At 49.7% G+C, this 25,285-nt stretch overlaps 8 protein-coding genes across 8 annotated transcripts; 2 read left to right on the top strand and 6 right to left on the bottom strand.

The window, feature by feature from the left end:
• Positions 1–1,074: 1,074 nt before the first annotated feature.
• On the bottom strand, positions 1,075–2,418 carry YALI1_F25066g (uncharacterized protein; the record flags this gene model as incomplete). Its single annotated transcript, XM_505595.3, has 1 exon — positions 1,075–2,418. One exon carries the CDS (start codon positions 2,416–2,418, stop codon positions 1,075–1,077), a length of 1,344 nt encoding a protein of 447 aa, XP_505595.3.
• A 685-nt stretch (positions 2,419–3,103) lies between these two features.
• Positions 3,104–3,679, bottom strand: YALI1_F25079g (uncharacterized protein; the record flags this gene model as incomplete). Its single annotated transcript, XM_505596.2, has 1 exon — positions 3,104–3,679. One exon carries the CDS (start codon positions 3,677–3,679, stop codon positions 3,104–3,106), a length of 576 nt encoding a protein of 191 aa, XP_505596.1.
• A 2,034-nt stretch (positions 3,680–5,713) lies between these two features.
• On the bottom strand, positions 5,714–6,823 carry YALI1_F25110g (uncharacterized protein; the record flags this gene model as incomplete). The annotated part of the gene is made up of 1 exon (XM_505597.2): positions 5,714–6,823. One exon carries the CDS (start codon positions 6,821–6,823, stop codon positions 5,714–5,716), a length of 1,110 nt encoding a protein of 369 aa, XP_505597.2.
• A 5,356-nt stretch (positions 6,824–12,179) lies between these two features.
• YALI1_F25164g (uncharacterized protein) lies at positions 12,180–13,325 on the top strand (the record flags this gene model as incomplete). Its single annotated transcript, XM_505598.3, has 1 exon — positions 12,180–13,325. The coding sequence occupies one exon, from the start codon at positions 12,180–12,182 to the stop codon at positions 13,323–13,325; it is 1,146 nt and encodes a 381-aa protein (XP_505598.1).
• A 223-nt stretch (positions 13,326–13,548) lies between these two features.
• YALI1_F25182g (uncharacterized protein) lies at positions 13,549–14,636 on the bottom strand (the record flags this gene model as incomplete). Its single annotated transcript, XM_505599.3, has 2 exons — positions 13,549–14,027; positions 14,336–14,636. The coding sequence occupies 2 exons, from the start codon at positions 14,634–14,636 to the stop codon at positions 13,549–13,551; spliced, it is 780 nt and encodes a 259-aa protein (XP_505599.3).
• Positions 14,637–15,504: 868 nt separating this feature from the next.
• YALI1_F25212g (uncharacterized protein) lies at positions 15,505–16,989 on the bottom strand (the record flags this gene model as incomplete). The annotated part of the gene is made up of 1 exon (XM_505600.3): positions 15,505–16,989. The coding sequence occupies one exon, from the start codon at positions 16,987–16,989 to the stop codon at positions 15,505–15,507; it is 1,485 nt and encodes a 494-aa protein (XP_505600.1).
• Positions 16,990–21,194: 4,205 nt separating this feature from the next.
• YALI1_F25254g (uncharacterized protein) lies at positions 21,195–24,062 on the top strand (the record flags this gene model as incomplete). The annotated part of the gene is made up of 1 exon (XM_505601.2): positions 21,195–24,062. One exon carries the CDS (start codon positions 21,195–21,197, stop codon positions 24,060–24,062), a length of 2,868 nt encoding a protein of 955 aa, XP_505601.1.
• A 330-nt stretch (positions 24,063–24,392) lies between these two features.
• On the bottom strand, positions 24,393–24,774 carry YALI1_F25289g (uncharacterized protein; the record flags this gene model as incomplete). The annotated part of the gene is made up of 2 exons (XM_068283438.1): positions 24,393–24,703; positions 24,747–24,774. The coding sequence occupies 2 exons, from the start codon at positions 24,772–24,774 to the stop codon at positions 24,393–24,395; spliced, it is 339 nt and encodes a 112-aa protein (XP_068139539.1).
• Positions 24,775–25,285: the final 511 nt, after the last annotated feature.

A 25,285-nucleotide genomic window follows, 5' to 3' on the forward strand; every position in this document is an offset into this window, starting at 1 on the left:
CCCAAAAAAAGGCTCTTGGCAGGATTCTCCCTAGGAGGTATTCCAGAGCACCCCCTGGTTGCTCCCATCTCCCGTTAGTGACGCTAGCTGGGGAACATCTGTAGTGAGGCAATTAGACATAGCTCAGGCGGCAAAAACAGCCACATAGGGCTTGTAGCGGTGTTTTTTTCGAGCTCGTATCATTATATGGCCTGAAAACTACGTGATCTCCTCCCCAGGCACACCCCCACACGCGTCGCCGTTTTGCTTCTAAAGATAGTAACATGTACAATCAATGCAGACCCCCGAAGCTTACTATAAATAGAACCAGCCCTGGGGTACACCAAGTCGAAGAGCAGCCAACAGAGAAATAACCACCAGGATTTAGGTGAAAGAAAGAGGTTTGTACGCCTGCCAAGAACCTGCAAGTTACGCGAAAACCGTCTCCAAGATTCAACGTCATCAATAACCGACCCTGAACTGAAGACAGAAGACCGAAGACACATCAACCCCAACCTACATGTCCACTATTCCGCCTTGGTCAGACACACTACGATCAGAGCTATTTGTACCCGTACGTGTAGATAGTTACATATTTTCGGCCTAGATCTCAGCAATCAATACGACTGGCTCAAAAAAAGCTCACTGCCGCATTACAGAAGGACGCGCACACCCCCTGGGGTAAAGGTGCAGACGGTCAACCACAAGATCCGACGCGATGAGCATCTCCCAGGTTCTAAATATAAATTTAAACACACAGAATACGAGCAAGGCACTGGAAAGACGTTACTCAAAGGGCGCTGGGACGGGTGCAGGGGTCTGAACGGTAATTCGCCAAGATCATCTCATCCTGACCATGCAAGCTTATGTGTTTACTTTTCGTTTCAAACACCTACTATCCAGTACATCCCTCTGCAAGTGGAATCCAGGGTCGTAGTGTCTCTGTTGGTTGTCACGTAAGAGCGACTCAGCCGCCTATCTTCATCCCATTGACTTGTTGACAAGGATACTTCATCGACATACTCTACTCGTACAAGTACTTGTAGTGAATGTGTATGATCATTAATGTGATATATTATGACGGCACCAGTGCCTCTAGGAAATGTGCGAAAGGAACTCCTCAACGTACTTTTCTACCTGCGGAACAATGCTATCGTCCTCAGCAACGGCAACTGAGATGCTAATGGGGCCACCCTTTATTCCCACAGTGGAAAACTGAATGAAAGGACAAGTACCTCCTGTGCATTGAGAGAACCGCAGCCGCTCAACCGTAGTAGAGGTCTCCAGAGCGGTCAGGTTGCTCAAAGAGTACATTCCATGCCGCTGGTAGTTGTTGGTATGAGAGGCAAAGTAGTCTTCCAGGTCAACGAAAGGAATCAGACCAATGATATGCATGAAAGGATAGCCGGAGAACCATGTCGAGACTCCGTCCTTCTTAATCTGATCCTGGTACACCTTGGCAACCTCCAGGAACCCAGAAGGAATCGTTGGTCCACTTCCAAATTCAACATCTGCAGGCTTGGGAACCGGGTTGTCAAACAGAGACTCCCCAACGACCATTCCCAGACGTTCGGGGTCCTGACCGGGTGTGAATTTACGAGCATTCCAAGGAATGGAACCGCTCACCTGTTGCTGAACTGCGTCAGGATACTTGTCATGAAGCACCTTTGACGACGAGCACACCAGAAGACCATACAGACCGGCCCCTCCACTGATGGAATGTGCCTTGCACATTTTCAGAAACGCGCTTGTCTGCTCGGTAGTCATATCAATGACACCATAGTACCCCGTCCATGGGAGAACCTGAGGAGGCAAAGAGGTTTTGGGTTTTGAGAAGAGATACTCGTTAGCCAGTTCCTTCACCAGTCGGGAGACAGGAGCGGAAACGGTAATCTGTTTCTCCACGGGTGGTGGCAACTCTTTCTGTGACACTTGGATCTTATTGTCATCAGATCTTTTGCCTTGTCGGTATTCCTCGATGGACTTGACCAATTGACGGCATGCAAAAGATCCAGACATTCCGTCCAGAAGAGTGTGGTCGTAGAGAAAGAGGACTTCCCGGCCGTGGTCTAGCCCAACAACTTTCCAGTGAGCCTTGGTGAGATCAAACCGCACGTAATGGAGATCGGATTGGGCTTCACTCACCTGCTTATCCCAAAATGTCGTAGTGTCCAGGAAGTCCTTGACATCGTAGTCGTCGGCATTCAGTTTGTGCATTTCGTATTGGCCTGGCTTGTCTCCTGTAATGGTGACACCTAGGATGGGTTCATTATGGATCAGTTGACACACGGCGTATTCAACTGCCTCGGTTGGAGCGGGGTCTCTTAATCGAGCACTCACAAAAACGTTGGAGTAGCTACCGAAACGGCTTCGTGTAGCCGCGTACGTTTCGTGGGGCCCCAGCTTGCGCGACATGGTTGTATATGAAAGAGGAAACATGACATTTGGCGTTAACATTTATAACCCAAACTGGAGTGCGTGTCGCGTGCAAGTGAAAGCTTAACAAGTTATCTAAGTATATACTGTATATTCAGCGAGTATTAGTTAGTCTTTTGTGTAGCTACAAGTCAGACTAGACAGTAGCAAGCGTAGAAGGCGGCCGAGGCCACCGAGAGAACAGCGTAGCAGGGCGCGTAGTCACCACAGGGGACGCAGAACCAAACCAATGACGAAGAAGAACCACAAGGAGACGTTTTCAAAGGCAATGCAAACGAAGAGGGCAATGGAGGGATTGAGATTAGAGAACTGAACCGCTCTTCCGATCTCCTCTGGCGTGTGTTTTGATCACTTTTGTGTCTACTTGTACAAGTACTTGGAGATATACCCTCCTCCCTAGTTAACCATCATACAGTAAGTAGCTGTACAATATGTACTGTACTAATTAGTAATATTCGTGTAAGCGTACATTCATTTCAAAGGTTATTCTTTCACAGCAAAGTTATAATTAAATGAATGTACAGTATATGCACAAAAAAAAAAAAAAAAACTAGCTACTTGTACCAGGCACCGGTACTTCTACCACATTAACAGGTTGTACAGAACCGGGTTTCTAGATTTGATACGATAAGAGAGTTAATTAAGTATAAAGTGGCACAGCCGAAGAAGAGAATTGAAGTCATCCTGTTTAAGCAGAGGAAACAGGGTGGGCAGACAGAAGGCTCTTGAGGGAACCGGTCTCGAGACCCAGAGAAGAGGAGAGATCCTCAATACCGGGGAGCTTTCCAAGCATCTGCAGAAGTAGAGAGACATTCTTGAGAAGTCCATCAATGGACTGGACAAGGGGGACAACAAGGTAGTCAACAAGACCACCAACCAGCAGAGTGACGAGCTTCTCGACAACAAGGAGAAGACCGTTGATGACGGGGTTGGCTGCAATCTTGGCAACGAGGTTAACAACGGAGCCAACAAGAGGAATCTTTCCAAGATCGGCCAGAAGCTTGTCGACTCCAGTGTTAAGAGTGGCAAAGGTGGAGGTCAGAACAGAGATCTCAGTAGGCCGGTCTCCAGGAGGCTTGATGAGGGTGTTGACAGTGCCGTCGACAAGAGAGAGAACGGTCTCAACATCTGCATCAACATCCTCAATGGCGTTCCAGAGCTGTCGAGCAGCCAGCTCGTTAGAAGCAGGGGCAGGAGCAGGGGCAGGAGCAGCCAGAGCCATGGCGGCAAAGGCAGTGGCGGCGATGTACTTGGCAGAGACCATTGTAGTAGAGTGTAAGAGGGAAGTAGAAGAGTGTGGAAAGGTGGTTGTGGGGAAACTGTGAAGTTGTTGTTTGATATCGATTTGAGAGGCTCCGGAGGGTGTTTATATGTGTTTTGGACGAGATCAAAAGGTGGAGGGTATCTGGTATCTGGTATCTAGAATCAATTAACTCCCCAGGGTGGATGCATGGGTTCCGTCGCCTTCTCCTATCTCCAGAGGAGCGTTATCTCGTGCATTCGGTGGGTATATTGAAAGGTTAGACACGAAAAGATGACTGTTGAGCTGTGGAGACTTCGACATCGAGCTAGTGGTGCAGGCACTAGTGCGAGATAAAAACTCATCTCAACTGATAATTTCGGTGAGGTTTGCAGTCCTTCATTCATCAGGAGTTCATGACCCTCTCAATTCACTTACACATGTCATGGCATTATCATCACTCGCTAAAACTCTTGGCTGCCGCGGAGACGCATATCCCACGAGTCGCCGATGGTGTGGAGAAGAGTTAAAAAACCTTGTTCGTTACTTTTCCCTCCTCTTTTTGAGACAGGTGGTGAAAAAGAAAAGTCCTCATTGGCCAAGTCCGACTTATCAGGTCGACGAGGTGGACATGGTGGACCTTGTACTGAAATGATTTGCATCTCGCAACTCATCTGCATGTGGGACAGTGGGATTGGGTTAGGACTTACGAAAATGGGAGAGATGATCCTCCTCTTCTTCTGCTGTACCGGGTACAAGTACGAGTACCGATAGTACACTGTAAGTTACGTATTGAGTGTTTTCTTTTTCTTCGGAAAGCGGCCGAAGGAGGCTATGTTCCCTGCTCGTACCAGTACGTACCCTATTCTATTGTACTTCGGAGATGGACCTTGCGTGTGCAAAAGGTTGGGTCTTTGATAAGGACATTTTCGGGTCAGACATTCTCCTTGAACGTCCTCGACACATTCTGTCTTCTTGCTTTCTATCCCCGAGGGAGGAGTTTTCATTCATGCGGTCCCATTCAGACCTTGTATCTATAGCTACTGGCCAACATAATAAATCTTCGACTAACCAACTATCGTTGGAGCTGTTGGCGACCCATGGAACAAACTTTTGTTCGCGATAAACCCATCGTTTTGGGTAGACGGTATTGGTGGGCATGTGTATACGTTGAGTCTACTCTTGCATCTCAAAGGTGGAGTGCGTCGATGCGTCCGCTGGTGCATCATCAGTTTGAAGGTGTCTCTAAAAAACTCGTCCTGTCCAGCTCCTAGAGCCGATTTATCGACATGTAAATCCACTATCGTTGGTGCCATCTGAAGCATCTCATTTCTTAACAATCACCTTATGTACTAGTGCGAAACTGACATTATTGTTGCTTTGTTTACACAATATAAAGAATATAAAGACTCAGCTAAGAGTCACACGACAACAGACCCCTTCTCTAACAACTCCAAGCTCTATACAGTAGCTACTTGCAACGTTCAGCCATATCGAAAAGCGGACAAATATGAGAAAATCTTTTTCGTCCCGCCGTTTATATTTGCTCTGAAAGTCGCTCGTGGGCTATCTCGCTTGACGGTCCCTGTATCGGCATCCCCACCACTCTTGCAGAAACTGTCGATCTTTGCTCCCCGTCAGGATCAACATGGATACGGGGAGAGAAAAAGCAGCCATACGGTGTACACGAAGCCGTATCTGAGCTGCAGAACAAAAACCGGATTACGAAAAGTTGCTTGTAGTCTTTCTTTGCTGGAGAAGCTCAAGACGAAATGATTTACCGAGTCTTGGCCCTGATAAAGGTCTAGTCATAGATAACACAATGGTAGCTCCTATCACTCCCCGGCATGATCTGTTAAGCATTGTTGGTCACACATCTTGTCTACCACACAGGTGTTACTCTGTAAGTCGTCAATTAATCAATTTCCATGCTCTATCTATCTATAATATTTACATTGTCCCCGTAGTTTGTCCCTCATTGTCTTTCGTAGAGTTGCCCTCTTATGTCTGTTTCCCTCTCCTTCCTTCATGCTTTGTTTTGCAGTCCACATTTTGTTTCTACTGCAACTTTTGTCGTCCGTGGTCCTCCAGGTTGAAGGGATCGTACACATCGAACGCCTTCAGAGCAGTCTGGTACAGCAGCAACATGATACTGCTCTGTGTGGAAGTCCAGACGAATCGAGGCCACACACCAGAGAATAGCCCAGCAAACCGCTCAGTACGCCATATCGTTGCCAGTGACCGCAGAACTGAATCCGACAAAATCACCCGAGTGTCTGTAGGTCCTCCAACCGAAGTTGGCTTGGTGATTTGTGTTTGAAGACGGGTCTTAACGACATCCAGAGGAGTGGTGATGATACCTGCGAGACCTCCACCAGCTGCACCTGTCAACAGCTCCAGGCCGACGCCCATGTCCTTGCCATGGCCCACATAATCCTGAGCCCATTGATGGAACTTTTCGTAGAAAGCAAACTGCAGTCCCGAAAAGGGCAAGTCTCGAGCCAGAGTGGCTTTGTAACCGAAGAAGAGCGCTCCCAGGCCCTCCTTTCTATAAATCGTTTTGAGCGCGTCGTTGAAGCCTCTGTAGTTGTATCCCGAGTAGAAGTGGGGGTTGTTGTGTCGCCCTTGAAGCTGCAGACGGGTCTTGAGCACCTCGGATGGCACGTACCACACAGACGACACCAGGTCACCCAGAAGTCCACCGAGCAAATGCACAAAGGTGTCAGGAGCCTTGTAGTAGGCGCCAATTCGTTTTGTGGTCTCATAGGTACCGAAAAACATGCAAGTTGCCGGGAACGAACCTAGCAGTGCCGGCGTGAAGCCAGCGTATAGTCCTCGAAAGAATCCCTCCTCCAGATAGAGCGTCGAGTATGCTCTCAGCATGCTGCGGTACTTGAGCGCGTGGGGAGCTCCCTGCTGTCGGGTCTTGACGGTGTCGAGAGAATGCATGACCGAGTCTCCAGTGGCACCTCCGATTCCTCCGGAAAGCACCACGTATGCTAGGGGCGAATGGGACGACAGCGAGTCTGTGTCATCGGCTGTCATGATTGGCGCGGAAGAAAGAGTTTCTGGGGTTCCCCAATCGGTTCTATGGCACCTAGGTCGTAAAGCACGTCCGGTCGATGGTGGGTCTGGTCGAAATCTCGAGGATAGCTCAGAAAAAAACATAGTTTGAAAATTATATGCATGATCTGGTGCCGCAGCGCTTTGGCGTGGGTTCGACTCCTGGTTGGGGTGGTGTTGTTGGAGGTTGCTGGGTAAGTTTGAGATGTTCAAAGGGAAGTTATAGCGAATTTTCTGTCCGTTAATGAGTAATTTTCCAATTTATGTTTTTGTTTTATGCGAGTATGACCGCACAATGTGCCCCTTTGCTTACTTCCGTTCTGGCTCCTGTGCTGATTACTAACCCTCGACCTTCCACTGGCTGCCCCCCGTCTTTTGGAAGCAAGGGAGTTGTGAGCAAAGACGCTAATCAGTGCACATCTCTCTTTTGATTGAACGAATCTAAGACTGCTTCAATAGGTTGCTTCAACTACACCTCAACGATGGGATGCGTTGCTGCAAGGATGACACAGGCCAGCACCATGATGGAGGAACGGTAGTTCCATAAAATGACCTTTGGTTGATGAGAACAGCTGAAGGGACCGAGAGGTTCTGCCGTGTATGTTCTTGTATATATATTAGTGACTAACCTGCATTATAAAACCGGTACGAGTACATGTTGCCAACAGCATGACAAAGTGCGTATCGATGGCTGTTCTTGTCTTGTAGCTACAGTATGTATTATCAGATGGTACGACATGAGATAAATATGCAAAGAGAAACGGAGAGACTGTGGGCGACTTCTTTCCACACATCTATCATCTTATTGGTACAGCTTTACAGTAGCATCTGTCTCCTCGGGCCTTCCCATTCTCCAGCTTCTGTCTCGTTAATACCACTCAAGACAGCTCATGACGAGAAGATACCATGATTAAGACCCTTCAAATACACAAGACAGCCAAAGCAGAGGACAAGAGAGGACTAAAAGTTCTCTCGCTTCGTCAACAGTAGTCTGGATTGTGGGTGGGAGCCTTTACGTTAGTCAGGCACTGGAATTATAACCACAATTGTATTACGAACGTTTCATATGACCAGAGAGACTTTGGCCGTTGAACCACCGCGGAAAATTTATTCAGCTCATCCCAGGCCTTCTTCTTGGCCGCATTCGAGATGTTCCTGTTGGTCAACAGAGTTCTTTCTGTAGTCAGTATATCCAATACCGGTGCGAGTTTTGAAAACACGATTCTCAATATACATCCGGTGACACCAATCACTTGACTCCATGCTATCATCTGCATAAAACCAAAGTTGGCACATATTCTTGTATCAATAATACCGATAATAGCGAAAACATGTATAGTGCTTGTTTGTATCGTTATAGGGCCGGACGTATAGTGATACGCAGGAAACGCAGTGGGGACGTCTGTTGAGTTGGAAACCGTAATGTAGCGACCGGGACGGGCCGCTCTCTATGTCTCTATGTGCCTGCTCTCTGCAACGGGTCTGTCTATGGTTTCGCAGTTTGGCCCAAAGCGGTACACTTAGGCGGTGTTGCTTTGTATGACGAGAAGTTTAGAGCGGAAGGAGGTTCACTGAACATTGTAGCGACCAAATTATCATACCGCAAACTGCAGTCTTCAAACCGAGTACTGTATGTACGGCGGCACCATACTTGTATCAGGTGCAGCAGATATCAAATCTGTGCACATGATGTGTTTGTTTGTTGTACTCGGTCGAGTCCTTGTATCGCCTTGTCTAACCACGCCGCTATCTGACGGTTTAGTCGCTCGCTTGTCGTACTCGCTCTCAACCTAGAATTGTTGACAACTCTGACCCTGACGACAGCGTATCAGGAAGGCTTTGGACGTTGACATATTGTCCAGAAAACACAGGGTTTCGAGTGCTTAGGTTTGCGCTTTTTTCTCCGCTGGGTTTCACATGCTGACGTCCCAGCGCAATTTCCGCTGTCCACCAAGGGACTTGTCTCTCCGCTTTTTGCAACGAGCTTCTGTCCAGGTAAATTGGTAAACAATGCAAATCAACTTGAAATTTTAAATACGGGACTAATGGAGCTCTTCCCGGCACTAGCGAAGGTAGGGAAGTGCAGTAGCTCAGGTGTATCTCTTTTATGGCTCTTTCGCCGCTTTGCCGGTGGAACTCAGAGGTCCTTTAGAGCTCCAAACTGACCCTACTCTCCCATACATTGGTCTTTGGCTTTGGCCAAAGCGTGCATGTGGTCTCTCTGGGCGAGAGTTTGGATGCTCTAAAGGCTCTCCGTTTTTGTGAACTTAGACATGCATCCGACACCGAGGATGTTGAAACGCTGAAACAGGTCTGGGGTAGGGGTGTGAGCGGAAGCCTGTCTGTCTGTCTGTCTGTGCGAGTTGACCAACTTGGCACAGCGTATTTGGAGCCTGATTCTGTGGACTGGTCCCCCCACGGTTGATGCACGACGAGTGTCATTCAGTACGTCTAACATATGGTCTGCTACAAGTAGCTACCGGTACGTGTACTGGTACTCGTACAGTACACCTCGGAATTGTACTTGTGGACAAACAGAGCTTTGGTTTCTTTTTTCTCGTCTCCGTTCACAAGGATCACAGGTAATAAAGACAAGAATACCCGGATTCTTTGCATCTCACAATGCTAAGGGCCTGCTCTAAGTTGGCATTAGACGTCTCGGGGGCTTTAGCGCAGACATTAGTTCAATTTCTTCAGCCATATCGCGCTAGTAGGAACCTTGAGACCAGCTCATGAGATGCCACGTAGCACAAATGTCATTCTTTTGACGTTTCTCTGTCTCTGCAGATTTTCATTTCCGCTCAATGGCACTTGCACTGACCACCCCTAGCTGCCGGACGCTCGTTGATTATGTTCTGGGGTTGAGACAAGAAGAGGAGAGAGAGTTCTGGACAGAGTCTTGTGCCAAACTGTGCTTTTTCAATAGACGGACTTTCGGTAACATTACTTGTTCCGGGACAGCTTTTGACAGCTCCGACTAATGTTCAATGGCTCATGATAGACCCATGCTCTTTGGTCCATGACAAACAAGACTCATTAGTCCAGGAACACAAGCTGGAGCAGCGAGCGCGCTTTGGATACCAGAGACACATGGCGATCCCCTTGTACCAGACCCCCACATCACCCCCAGCCAACAAATGAGGAGAGCGATTGAATTTTGTTTGTCGGGCCCTGCGTGCTGACAAAAGCAACCCCTACCCCACGCATGTGTTTCTCGTCTTGCGTGAGTGACAATTGACAGCTGACAGCTGCTCGCTCTACAGCTACTTGTAGAATTAGTGGCTTTTGTGCGACCTATGACTGTTTGTCTTGTCCTTGTGTTTACAAAGGGTACTAGTTGTGCTTAACAATGTGCAAACTGCATGATGGTGATAAGCTGGAACGGCACCAACGGTTGCAACCTGCTTGTCTGTTTGGTTTTCGGCCACAGCGATAGACAATTGTTGGGTCTGGATGAACATCACAGACTGGAAACCTATTCGCTCTCAGCCTCGTAGTTTAGTGAACTTTTAACGGCACTCCGTTTCACTCCTCACAAGGGTGTAGGACAGACAGAGAGGGTGTTAGTGACATTGTCGTGCAGTTGACAAATATTGGCTCTCTCAATTGGGGTAATGGTAATGCTGCTCAACACAGCCAAGGCGGACGATCATACCTGGAGTTGGTTTTCAGGAAATCTGAAACTGGCCCTGGAGGCAGGCCTGTACTGTGTCGCTATTACCCGGCCAACGAGCCCGTATTCGTTTACTACCTGACTTTACTTTTTCTGGACACTGTATGGCTGATGTGGAAGCTGGCAGATCCACATATGTAAGCCGAGAGTTAGATTGGCACAAGCTGTGAAACCCTACAGGAAGGTGCATTTTTGGAGCCGCTTTTGCTGTTAAACCTTTGGACACGACGAAGGGTTTCGTCTTCTCCGCTAGTCCATCTGTCCACTTGCCACCGGGAAGACGCCGGAGCAGAGCTGGGCTCGACAAATGGTCCTGTTCTGTCTCACTTTGTCTCCACCTTGGCTGACTTCTCGACCCATAGATCGCTTTTATGCCGCCTTGTATACGTTGTGCTGGTGCAAGGCTTGCGTGGACAGTACACCGAGTTTACGGCTCGCTCGCTTATAAGGAGAAAATGAAAATGGAACTTTTTCCCTTTGCTGTGCCCGGAGAAAAACAAATGGTGGCTTGGTGCAGCTCCGATAAATACTGCCAGTGCGCCGGTTGGAGCGCCCGCCACTAGCGCTACAAACGTTCTTCATACAAAGTAGGCTAAAATAAGCCATCTTGGAAATGAAATTATCAATAAATTCCCCGCTATTACAAGTCTACTCCAGTACCGCACAATCGAAAATCAAAATCAAAATCAATAAAACCTGATCCTGGATGTCAGTGAACCTAAACCTAACACGAACCAAATCAAGAGGGCCAGTGGTGTCGACGATGTGAGACGTGCTTGTGCTGCATAGGTGTCCCGTACGTACAGGCGGAAGCAAAGTGCGCACACAGATACGTGGCGTTTACGTAGAGCACGTATAGACATGGTGGGCGGGAACCACGGTCATACACAGCTAAGCCCCACTCACTGTACACACCAGAGGACCCTACTTGGAAACATAAAGCCAAAAGGCAAATCCCAACTGTCGCAGATTGTGACGACCCAAAAATACGGAGAACGCAGTAACAGCTTCCTTATCCTCTAAACCTACTTGGCAGCCCACAACACACCTTCTGCTTCCATTCCACCTACGGTACTTTAGCAGCCCCCTCTCCATCTTACCTAGACAGCAGATCGCACGATCTGATCTGCTGTACTCGCCCGAAACATCCCCATCTTCTTGGTGAGTATCTCTACCCCACAATGGCGCTGGTCTGGCGATACGAGTCATGGCGAAACAAACACGACGCTATTTTCTAGTTAGCCCGGTCTCTCCACCACAATATGGCGATGTCCCCAAACGCGGTGGACGAGGAGCAGACGCCCACACGGCCCGAGGCTGGTGGTGGACGGCATCGTGGGTGGCGGCACAATAACCGTCATGGTGGGTTACACTCTCCCACAAGGCGCGCAGGTCCCCCCGCGTCGGTCTCAATTGCATGGCCGGTGCCCACTCGCAACTCGTCATACCGCTTCTAGACCTGTCACTGTCATCTCAGACACGTCACTGGCGCTGTCACTGTCGCTGTCATTCGATTGTTGCATATCAAGACAAGAAAACCGCACTCTTCGCGCAGCTCAACTAACTCAGGCCAATGACCTAACATTTTCCCTCCATCTCTCTCCCCCTCCCCCCATTCCCCCTTCCTATTTTTCCCCATCCTATCTTCCCCCATCATTCCCACCTATTATTTCCACCCCCTCCATCCAACCCTCCCCCTTCACCCTCACACCTACCCTTCTGCTTTTAACAGCCCCATCATCCATCCCATTCATCTCTCTTTGCCTCCGAAACGAGCCCCATCAGTAAATGTCTGCGCCAAACCCCAATTCCTATAACGACTTTGACGAGTTCCGGGATCAGTACCAACAGCAGGCAATACCCTCCGAGCTGCCTAGTCAGCCCATGCCGCCTCTAGCGACCTACGACCAACAACAGCCGCACCTACCTATCGTATACCCGGTGCCGGTCCCCATCTGCTCGTACTACCCTCCTGTTGCGTCCTATACCCAGCCGAAACCCAAGCGGAAACGTAAGCCGTCAAACCCCAATGCCCCATTGAGTCAGCCACCCACGGCACGACCCAAGCCCCGACAGTCTGCGTACGCCTTATGGGTCGGCAACATTCCGTCAAACTCACCCATTGACTCGCTGCGGACACTTTTTGCAACCAAAGACATTGAGAGTATTTTTATGATTCCCCGAAGCCGATGTGCGTTTGTCAATTATAAGTCTGAAGAAGGTGTTGTCGCTGGAATTGAAGCTTTCAACCAAAGAGGAGGACAGATCAGATCCAACAAACTAGTAGTAAAGAGACGGACCAAGGACCCCGACACGGATAGCCCCGAGCCATTGACGGACTCGGAGCGGTCCCAGACCTCTTCTCCACCCCTCACAGACAGGTACTTTGTCTGCAAGAGTCTCACGGTCAGAGACTTGGAGGTGTCGCGAGAAAACTCGCTGTGGTCGACCCAGAGCCATAATGAGGCCATGCTCAATAAGGCCTTCCGAGACGGGTCCAACGTCTATTTGATTTTCTCTGCCAACCGAACAGGTGAGTTCTTTGGCTGTGCCAAGATGATTGAGCCCATCCCTCCTAAGGAGAAAACAATTTCAAGCGTCATCACCACCTCCTCCAGCCATGTATACAGTCCTGTGATCACCATGACGCCCTCTTCCGGCGAGATTCCCGCAGGAAGAATTGTTCACGATGTCGAGCGGGCGTCTCTGTTTTGGGAGGTTTTAGATTCTGTGTCTAAACCCGTAGAAGAGGAGTCCAACTGGACTTCGCCCTTCCGAATCCAATGGCTGGGCAACCGGAACCGGCGTGTACATTTCTCTGAAACGCGCCACCTCAGAAACTCGCTAAACTCTGGCCGAGAGGTCAAGGTGGCTCGAGATGGCACTGAGATTGAGCCCTCGGTTGGACGTACCATAGTGGAGATGTTCAATTGAGTGGCCTGATTGATGGTCTTGCGTTGAGGACTATCAAAAAGTAAAAAAACATCCCCCAAGTGATATAAAAAGTAAAAAAACATTGATAAACACAAGAAGCGACGTGATGTGACCGTAATGTGGAAGTTGTGTACACTGTATAACCGAAAAGCGCTCGCCCCTGCGTACAGTATGTTAAAACAATTATCTATTTTACTATGTCCTTATCCGATGGATAAATAACTTACAAACCCTTACCGTAGTTACCCTCGAGGTAGAAGGCCTTGATGATATCAACAATCTTCTCGAGACCCTCAACCCAGGCAACAAACTGCTCCCAGACAAGAGTCTGGTCCTGACCGAGCTTCTCGAACAGGTCCTTTCGGTAGGGGCAAGACTTCATGGCGAGCTTGAAGATGGGTCGCACTAGCATGGAGTGGTGCTTGGTGAGGGTGGCGTTGTAAGCCTCGGTGAAGGACTTGGCCAGCTCCTCGTCCTTGTTGTCGATCTGTCGTCTCAGACCCACAGCGGTGAACTCGAGGCCTCGCATCAGCCACAGCAGACCCTGGGTAGCGGTCTTGGTCTTTTCACCCTTCTCGGCAAGCACGAGATCCTGGAGAGTACCGTTCTGGATGGGGTTAGTCATGAGACGATCCTGGATCTTCTTGATGTTACCGTTCATGTCGGACTGAACAACGCCAAAGGCAGTAGATCCGAATAGGTCTGTGTTAGTTTGAACTGGGCAGTGACTGCATCGGCTTGTCGCTGCAGTTCCGTGGTCATGACAAGCGGCCTGCTTTTGTTCTAACGGTTGTTGTGCCCCACAGTTGCTGCAGTCGCTATGATACCGCTGATGTTGCTAGGGTGTCAGATCGCGTGATCTCAATATGGGCGTTGTTTGTCACGCGTTGACTGTGACGGTGGACCTTTCTCGAGGCATCTAGCACACAGGTCGACTACGATGGACCGTCCTTCTGTCACGTGTCTCCTTTCACGCCATTGCGCCCTTGGTCACAGCTCAGAACACTCACCGAAAAGTCCGACAAGGTCCTTGGAAGCATCCAGGAACTGGGAGGTGTCGACCTTGCCCTCGACGATGGTCACGTCCTGGAAGTTCTTCTTGTTCTTCTCGAAAAAGGTAGCCATGGTTGATGTTTTAGAAGTACTGTAGTCGACTAATGCTAAGATGTGCGCGAGGCGAGGACTGGGCTCTCTGGTTAGGGTTGGCACACTGCAGAAAGTTGTCCTACGTGTCAACTTAAAGTGCTGGGTGTGAGATTGAGAGGGGCTAGGGTGTGGTCGTTGAAAGGACATTTGCACGTGATGTAGCATGGTTTGTTCGTGTCGCGCTGTCTTTCGGCGGATGTGCGGTTAGATCGCAGCTGTTTTAGTATGCCCTCGACTCTCTATGGTCCTCTCGTATAAGCGCCAGTACAAGTAGCTACAGTATATCATGTACGGTCTACTTGGCGTGTATATATGCGAAGGTTCGCTTATTACTTGTGCGGGCACGTACAATTGTAGCTTACACGTACATTACAAGTACTTGTAAGATTTGGTGAATTATCACCTGTTTCATATTTCAGATAAGACATGCAATCTTTGGGCATTCCATGTCACTTGCTACATTGTAGTCATATCCAACTTACCACTCGCCTGTCTGTATGTGACTACAGTGTGTACAAGTATGGTACATGAATCAACAAAGAGTGTTCACGACCAGTCAACTCTAATGTGACCAGGGGTTCTTCATCTATTAAACGACCCACCCAAGAATCGAACTGATAACTACTCAACACAACCCCGGGATTACATCCTGCCGAATGAGGAAGGTTCAGCAGTGCAGCAGATCTACACACCAGAAAGGCACATCTTGTAGGTATAGAACTGGATAAAATTTCCTCATTTGTACATTTCAGCAAAACGGTCACGTGGGTCCGAGGGGAAGCGATTTTTTCGGTATACAAACTGAATAGTGATAAGCACGGGAGTCAATAGCAACACTGGTCACATGCCCCGTCACAAAACCCGCGAATATAGACGGGTCTCACCAGGACGCGTGGAACCACAGTACATACAGTAGACTACACATCCACAAGAATGAGCTGCGATATATTTCTTAATCGAGAGTTGAATAAATAGTTAGCGGTTGTCTGTTCATAGACTTTTAATTTTAGGTAGCTGAGCGGGCAAGCCCCTCCTAGTATACAGACTTGTTCTCCCCCGGATAAGAGTCTTCGTTTTGGTCAGCAGGTCGCTCAACAGAAGGAGCAGGGAAGTAGACAGAGTCTGAAACATCCACGTAGTTGGTGCTCTGAGCCTCATACTTGGGCAACTCCTCCTCGGGGGTGTCCCTGGAGTTCCAGGGCGTGTAGTTCCTGGTCGCCAGCTGCACAGGAACAAACATTTGAATCTTTTGACGATCCACGGTGATATGGACCTCGAGACGGTACTGTCGAGATACTAATGCAGAGTAGAAGGAGGGGATGAACTTGGGTTTTCGAGGAATGGAAACAGGTACCCTAACAACCATTTCGAACCCACCATCAGCACAGGGGACCCACTCTTCCTTCAGCTCCTTGCATCCCAGCAAATCGTTCTGAGTCGTAAGCTTGAGAATACCGGGAGAACTGGAGTTGTTTGTGCACGCACTGAACTGCTTCCTCTGCTCCTCAATGACTTCGAGGTTGGGAACAAAACTCATGCCCTTTGAGGCTCGGAAAGTGTCGGAGTGGATTCGGGTAGTGATGAGCTTGACCTCCGGCACATGAGTGACACCAGCCTCAGGCTTGTACTCCAGCTTGATTTCGACAGGGGATGTGTTGTCCATGTAAGGGCCGTTATTGGAGATGGCGTACAGGCCTTGGTCAATCTCGGTTTGCGGGATTTTGAGAACCACAGAGGGCGGGACGTGGGCAGCAATGCTTCCAATCTTTTTACTACTCATCAGACTCTTCTTTTTAAGGTCGCAGGAAGAGGAGATGGCACTCTGGTGATGCTGGAGTTCCACAACGGGATAGGAAGGGATGACACGAACAGGCATGATTCTCTGGTGGTTCTTTCGAGCCCCTTCATCCCAAATGTTGACCTTGATCTCGTAGATGATAGTGGCCACCTTGCCGGGCACATCTAACGCTGGCTCTTCCCAGGACAGCGACGATCCCAGCGACGGAGGCAGTCTTCTGTTGAGAGAAAGACCTGTGAGTCGCTGAGCCACCTCGGGCAACTCGTGGGGTACAAAGAGCGAAAAGTCCAGGGCGTATTTGTGGCCAGGTTTCAAGGTATCTCCTTCCTGGATGCGTTCGTAGCCTCTCTGGGCGGCATTGAGGGTTTCGTCGGTGGTAATTCGTTGCTTCAGAAAGTTCCATGAGGCTTTTGTGTCGTCCATAGTGGCCTTGAAGGACGAGGTTTGAATGCCGCAAAAGTGGATGGAGAGTCGGTCCACTTTGATGTCTCTGTCGGGGGTGAAGAAGATTGATCCGCAGATTTCGTCTCCAATGTCAAAAGTTCCTCTGCAGCGCGGGTCTCTGATGATTTCAATAGTTTTGGACACAGTGGGCTGCTTGAGCTCCTGTCGTGGCAAGGGTGTGGCGGACGCCACATTGTAGTACGAGTTGCACGACGTATCGGTGGTGTCCGACGAATGTGAGAAGAAGGACTCGGTCGAGCTGCGCATGGTGGTCATTGTTGTGTATCTCAATGTCGAGGTTGGATATATATGTTGTACCAGTGGTCAACAACGGGATTCACTGATATATATCGAAACGTGCTTGTGAGTGCAGGGCTAGAGTGAGAGGGGTTAGCTCTGCGCCAGTGTATTAGATGTCAGGGCAGGCGAGTATTCGCGTGTTAGCAGCGTACGCCAGACTAAGAGAGTGCTCTCAATTCGCTAGCCAAGAAAGTGGTGGTGGTCTTGTGACTTGCAATTTCCAAGGTCAGGCTGAGGTGTTGATATGCGTCTACGGGCGATATTTTATTTGCTTCATGCGGGCACACCAGCCCGTTGGGATCGATAGCCGACGCCTCCAAAGACAGCAGACCTGGGAGTGGCTAGTGACTCATCCTCCGCGTGGTTACAAGGCCCGCTTAACTTTTTGTATTTTGTATTTCTAGGGCATCGCCAAAAGACACACCCACATAAAGAGCCAAACTTAGGACTTTAGAGTTATCGAGATGAGGGGTGCAGGTCTTGCTTTAATAAGGCATATTCTGGAGGGCGCAGCGATATAGGGGCCGGTATCGGGGAGGGAGGAGGAGGGAGCTGTGGAGGGGGTTACACACACAATTCCCGGTTGAAAAGCCATCAAGAAGGCCTACAGACCTTCCTCTTCAACAAGACTCCTTTGTCAACCCCCTCCCTTTGTCTCTTTCACGAGATTCACTAAAAAATTGCTACCAGTAGCGCCAATCGTGTTTGCTCCGGGGACGGACACCGCAATTGAACCTTGTCATGTGGGTAAAAAAGAAAACTCAACTGGATGCGTACAATAAAGAAACAAGTGCATTCTCAGGAAGCGTGATTGGTCCCTTGGGCCGTCTGGCGAATGTTCCAGACACTTGGCCGCTGTCAAGCATATCTTCCTCAGCCGTTTCCAACGGCATGACAGCCCCGTCGCTCTCCGATCGCTTGCTTCATTGTCCTATAGTGCTCGTACAAGTACAAGTACATACTGTACTTTTATTCGGTTTCATGTTCTGTCTTACACATCATCATCTTTAACTGTATTGTGACGACGCTGTATCGACCACCATTCTGATGTTTGGGTACAACTGGATCCTCTGTTATAGATGCGCCTTGTCAGTAAAACGCCGTGCTACGGCTGCATTGGTATCGATATACGCACCGTACCGTACAGACGGCGATGTTTCAGGGTCACAGCTGCTGTAGGGTATCTACAATGTGTGCCGTCTCTTGAAGAAGATGCTCGCTCTGAGGGACGCCATCCAGAACAACCACCTCTTACTCGGACCATGCCAGAGTTTGAGTGCTCCCACTGAATCAAACTGTGGAACGTGAATAACTCAGCGGCGCTAAATGTGTGGGGTGATCACAACTGGACTACAACTAGTCACAGAAGTGCAACAGCAGCTAAAGCACCGCTCGAAGCAATGGCTGGTGGATGTGGGGAGGTGGCGAACAGTCTATATCGACTTTTAGACAGAACCAGGTGGTCGAGCAACAAACCACCAGACCTCGGAATCCCAGGCCCGTCAAATATAATTTAGTATTCAGTTGGTCCACGTCTGACATGCTCAACTCAACCTTCTACCGAGGCCGTTAACCCTTGCGACTCAGACTCAGATTAAACAGGGTCCGAGTGTAATACAGCTCCGAGTCCCGATGAGAGAATTATCCAGAGCGCGCAGCGTGTTCCATGGGGATGAATTCCGACCAATTCCGACAGCAAACACGGACTCAAGTTAGTAGTGGCTATCATCTGACGGAATGTAGCTGCCTGTGTATATACTGGTACTACTTTTTAGCCCCTTTTGCAACACTTCCGACGGAACTACCACCGTTATAGACGGTGCAACAAGACTCCTGCCCCCACTCCATTATCTCCGCTCCGCTAGATTGTCCATTTAACCGCACAGCTGACGGGCATAACTGAGCATCGACAACGTGGATCATCTGCTAGACCGAGTAACGCGAGAGAAATGGTAAATTTAGGAGCTGAAGGAGGTCAGGAGACGTATTCAAGCAACCATCGGGTAAACATTGAGTAAATATTTGGCTAAAAAATGTCCCATGTTCCAGCGTTGTATCTACCAGTACACTGTACTTGTACATGACTCATGGTAAAGCTGTCACAACCTGACAAATCAAGCAGACTGCTCATCCCCATGTGGGAGCATCCATCCTTGCATACTGGCCACTTCTTTGTCAACAGCTATTTCGGTTTAATATGGGGTTCAGAATCGATTGCCGGCATATGACTGACGAGTTATGTGTAGAATGCCAGTCACATTGGTTGTGCATGGTGTATGGGGGAATGAACAACAGATACAGAATCGTTCCGGTACTTGAATAGACCATCCTTCTGTATGAGACCACGAGTGTCAGTACATACAGTAGCTAATGCAACAGAATATGTGCAGAATATACCTTAGCTTCCTTCCCATACACCTTCTCGGTCAACTACTTGCACTCGTACTCGTACTCGTGCAGTAGTAGCTCAAGCTGTGATATAGCCAGCGAACTACGGCTGTTAGTTCGAATATCGTAGAGCGCAGAATGACTCTCAAAACAGCACAATCTACAGTACAGCCCCGAGCCACTTGCATGTATTTGCTCGTGGTCATACACACATCATGCCACTTCCCCTCAGATGCATGAGTGTACCTTCCACTACAATACTTGTAGCACAAGAACCATATGTCACCAGAGCATACACGGAGATGGAGTGTCGGAGAGATGGACGTCTTTATTCATCAAATCTGAAGTACAGGTACTTTTATTGACACTTCAAGAATCAAAAGTTTAGGAGCTTGAAAGGCTCCCATTTACTCTTCAGCGTGTCCCTCCAACATATCCAGCTCATTATACAATGAAAGGGAGCGTAGTAAGGGACAAGGGTTTCCTCCTTCGTTGTATGCACACAAGCTGTAGTGGATTTGGTATCTCGTTAAACCGCCACCGTCCTTACATGAGTGCGAACAGTATCATTTCTCTTACCAAGAGATGGCCAAGAGAGGACACTTTATACGCTCGACTTTTGGAGCTATTTGAGAACAGCGCGAGGTATCCATCAAACATGATCTCTTCGTCAGTAACATTGTACAGTTACACAGCATTGAGAGAGTAAGGCCCAGCAATCAGTGTTGCTACAAAACGCCAGGGAAGATGAAGAGACACTTCAGACTTTTGAGCATCATGGCACAAGAGTACTCGTAGTACAGTACCAGTTAGGTCGAAAGCCTGAAAATAGCTACATTACTGATATATCAATGCACTCGAAAAAGCGGTTGCAGGTTCCTTTCGTCCATTTTGGGTCCCATATACTCTCCGTGAACTACAGTATGTACGATGTACTCGAGGACTGGTCCATCGAACCTACAGATACCGCGATGGTACGATACAGTTCTTTTATTGGTAGATATAGATGACATTTGGAACCCGGTGTGCTTATACAGCAGTTCTACAACTCCTACAACGGAGCCGACAGCTCCACAGAGTCTCTGACCTCGCTCTACACAACTAATGCTCTAACACAGGCCCGAAGGTATATCAGAGAAGCCGCGGTTCAAGGTAACAGGGAGCATATCACCGGGATTACCGGGGAAATCTGAAGACCAAAGAGACCAGAGATACACAACAGTCAGGAGGCATGTTAGTTCCACTCCATACAAACTACTGTACATACGTGCACCTACAGTACATTCAAACCTGAGAAAGATCATGAGATATCTGTAAGTGCACAACTTCATTCAAGTCCAGTACTCTTACCAAGATATATCATCACCGTCGTATTAGACACTTTCCAAGTCATGCTCTCCTCCACACCTACTGTACGATACGAGGCTCTGTCTGGTCATGTGACCTTAGTTAAATTGCATATATATACATACAGCACACACATCTTCTTTCCTCGTCTCCCAACTACAAAACTCTAACTAACTAAACACCACTGTAAAAAAATTAGGAGCTAATGGTAGGTAGTGGATCTGATGATGACGTGATAATGCGAGGAGAAATGGGACAGCTTTATAGAATTCTACTTCCAAAAACTGAATACAAGCACCACGCCCTGTCGCAGCCCTCTACTTCTGCCCCTCGTCACAACCACAATCCCTTCTTTTTGCCTAACCCTCAAAGTTACCCTACCTGCAAGTCTCACACGTCTGCTGAAAAATTTCTAGTTACACCTACCAAGCAACCACACCACCAATATGGCTCCCCATCAGAACGTCCGTCCCGAGACGGTCTTGAAGCGAACCGACGAGCTTATTGCCGTGGGCCAGCAGGATGCTGCTCTGGAGCTTCTCCACGAGACTGTGTCTGCCCGAAAGGCCCGAACCACTTCTGTGGCTACTCTGGAGCCCATCGTGGCTCGATTTGTGCAACTTTCCGTTGACCTGCGCAAGGGCAAAATCATTAAGGATGGTCTTCACCAGTACAAGAAGATCGTGCAGTCCACCAACGTGAACGCCATTGAGCCTGTTATCAAGCAGTTTCTGTCTCTGGCCGAGCAGCGAGTTACTGATGCTCAGGCCCAGGCTGACAAGATTGCCGACGAGGAGGAGGCTGACGATCTGGAGGCCGAGGAGACGCCTGAAGACCTGCTTCTGGCCACGGTGTCCTCCGAGGACACCAAGGACCGAACTGACCGACGGGTCGTAACCCCCTGGCTCAAATTCCTGTGGGAGGCCTACCGAAGCGTGCTGGACGTTCTGCGAAACAACAGCAAGCTGGAGGTCATCTACCAGCAGGTGGTCGAGCAGGCCTTCAACTTCTGTCTGAAGTTTTCTAGAAAGACCGAGTTCCGACGACTCTGTGAGCTTCTGCGATCCCATCTGCAGACCACTGCCCAGAAAGGCCCCAACGCTCCCCCCGTGACCGCAACTTCTGTCGATCTGTCTGATGCTGACACTCTGCAGCGGTACCTTGACACCCGGTTCTCACAGCTCAACGTGGCCGTCAAGCTGGAGTTGTGGCAGGAGGCCTTCCGATCCGTCGAGGATGTGCACACCCTGCTGACAGTTTCCAAGCGACCCGCCAAGCCCCTGATGATGGGTAACTACTACGAGAACCTGGCCCGAATCTTCCTGGTCGCCGGAAACTACCTCTTCCACGCTGCGGCCTGGAACAAGCTCTTCCACCTGCTGTCCCAGTCTCCCCGAGGTGCCATCCCCGTGTCCGAGTACCAGCGAGTCGCCTCTTTTGTGCTTCTGTCTGCCCTCGCCATCCCCCACAACTCCAGCGCCGAGGATCGATACCGAAACACCCGGCTCACTGGTCTGCTCAACCTGCAGCGAACCCCCACTCGAGACGCTCTTCTCAAGTCTGCGCTGTCCCGAAACATTCTGGCTCACGTCAAGCCTGAGATCAAGGCTCTGTACAAGACTCTGGAGGTCGACTTTCACCCTCTGTCTATTCGAGCCAAGCTGACCCCCGTGGTTGGCGCTATCGCTGAGGCCCCCGAGTTCAAGCCCTACTTTGCCCCTCTTTACCAGGTCATTCTCACCCGGCTCTTCCAGCAGCTGTCGCAGGTCTACGAGTCCGTCAAGCTTGACTTTGTCATCCAGTTGGCTACTTTCCCTGCCCCTTTCTCTGCTACCCCTCTGGAGATTGAGCAGTTCATTGTCCGAGCCTGTGCTCAGGGCGAGCTGGCCATTAAGATTGACCACGACCAGCGATCCGTGCTGTTCGAGGAGGTCCGAGCCGCCACAGGCTCTGCTTCTCTGCAGGACACTCCCATTGAAATTGTTCGAACCCAGCTCTCTCGGCTTGGTCGAACTCTCTCTGTTGCTGACCCTCTCAACTCCGCCGAGGCTCGAGAGCAGCAGTACGTGGCTGCTCTCACTACTGCTCAGGACAATGCTGAGCGAGAGCACGCCGAGACTCTGGCTCGACGAGCTGAAATTGAGGCCCGAAAGGCCCAGGCTGAAGCCGAGCGAGCTCAGCGAGAGGAAGAGGAGGCTCGAAAGCGAGCTCAGCGACTTCTGGACGAGGAGCTCGCCGAGAAGGAGCGTCTGGCTGCCGAGCAGCACGCCCGAGAGCTCGAGCGGATCCGAAAGGAGCAGGACGCCATCCGAGAGGAGGAGAAGAAGAAGCTGGCCGAGGAGATCAACGCGAAGGGTATCATCACTATCGATCTCGACAAGCTCGAGGGTCTGGACACCAACGCTCTGCGAAAGATGCAGGTGGACCAGCTGGCCAAGGAGACCAAGGAACTTGGAGACCGACTCCGAGTCACTGCTCGGCGAATCGACCACACTGAGCGAGCCTACCGAATGGAGGAGATCAAGCTGGTGGAGGACGACTTTGTCAAGCAGAAGCAGCGAGACCGAGAGATCTACGATACTCGAATCAAGCTCATCAAGGACACCGCCAAGGCCGAGCACGACGCCAAGGTCGAGCTGGCCAAGCGTCTGCAGCGAGCCGTTCCCTTCTACAAGTCTTTCCGAGACGATATCCGTGTCAAGCGAGAGGCTGAGTTTACTCGTCTTCGAGAGGAGGCCGTCAAGAATCTCGCCGAGGCTAAGGCTGCTCGAATCGAGGAGGTCAAGGCCAAGCGAATCGCTGACGCCAAACGAGCTGAGGAAGAGGCCAAGGCTGCCGCTGAGGCAGAGGCCAAGGCTGCTGCTGAGGCGGAAGCCAAGGCCAAGGCCGAGCAGGAGATGCGAGAGAAGCTGCTGGCAGAGAAGAAGGCCCGAGAGGAGGCCAACGCACGAGCCGACGCCGCCTACGAGAAGCAGCGACAGAAGGAGGCCGAGTTGGAGGCCAAGCTGGAAGCCAAGCGAGCCGGCTTCTCCGGAGCTGGTCGACAGGCCCCTCCCAGCGGTGGCTACGTTCCTCCTTCGCGACGAGAGGGTGGATACGTCCCCCCCAGCCGACGAGGAGATGCTGGAGCCGCTCCTGGAGCTGGCTCTGGAGGTTACACTCCTCCTAGCCGACGAGAAGGTGGCGGAGGCGGATATGTTCCCCCCAGCCGACGAGAAGGTGGCGGAGGAGGCTACGTTCCTCCTTCTCGACGTGAGGGTGGATCTGGCGCTGGATCTGGAGGCCGATATATTCCTCCTTCCCAGCGAAACTAAAATTAAAGGTGATTGGTATAGATTAACAACTGATTTGTTGAGATACGAACAAGTAGAACAAGTAGAACAAGTGGCGTTTGTGAAAGTACTGTATGAGTACACATACTTGTAACGGTACATACTGTACTACTGTAGTAGAGTAGAGTGGGAGCTGTGCTCCAGATAGATTGCAAATGCAATCAGAAGGTGGGTTAAACAACCATACAAGTAAACTTTCATTGAGATGCTTGGTACACATGAGAGGGGCGAGGCATGTTGAATACGAAAGCAAGCTCGACAGAGTGGGCTATCTTATCTGAATCAAATGGAACGATCGAGAGGTGACATGTCCTATATTACTACAGTACAAGTAGAGAGTACTTGTAGTTGGATATGATTATGGCACTGTGTTATAAAAACGCCACTCTCGGGGACAGCAACCTTCAGAGGCTTGCTTTTGGGCGTTGAGAATGGACTTTCACGGACATTGTCTGCAGCGCCAAGTGGCTCCGTTTTCTTATCTTGCAGTTGATTGCACGAGGGTTTAAACCACGGCACGCAAAGTTCAGCCGCCTGCTTGACTTGACGAGAGGTAACCTGGTGAAAGGCGCTTGTAGAAAGCGGCTGAAACTGCCCACCCGAGCCGTCCAACCGAGCCACTACTTTGGCTGAAAACGAAATTGACTCGCAGTGCGACGTAAAAACTGGAGTATGGTGCTGAAACAGAACTCATCCACAACCAAAACGATCACAATTGCTCGCCTACTTGTACTGGTACGTTCCCTATCTTTTTCCTCTCGTAATGTGACCGTTTTGGGATTTAGTTTACACCAAGGCCAAAAGTTTGATAAGGAATGAGAGCGAATCTCAAAGGTGACGTAGATGTTGGAGCCTCGAAGCCGTGGTCCCTGCAACCCTCTACTTGATTTGCAAAACTTTTTCTGTTTCTAATACGTAAAAAGTTTGGAATGTCTCCTTATTTCAAATCTTGTGTGCTCGCCGACGAACAAGTCGTCTTTGGATCAATAATGGATGTGACACTGTCTAGTTTTTCCGCCCCGGCTCACTAGTGCTCCGTCTGTTAGTATTCATAATCCGGGTCATCATACGCTATAATACACTAGTTGAGTTTTTTCATCCGCTATTATAGCTCCTCAGACGGGAACTAGTCGGGAGCGGAACGTTCTTCATGTCCCCGGAAACGAAAACTTTGGACATGGTAGAATTACAGTGGGTGGCGCTAC

The sequence above is a fragment of the Yarrowia lipolytica genome, chromosome 1F (genome assembly GCF_001761485.1).
Source record: "Yarrowia lipolytica chromosome 1F, complete sequence".
Lineage (NCBI taxonomy): Eukaryota > Fungi > Ascomycota > Dipodascomycetes > Dipodascales > Yarrowia > Yarrowia lipolytica.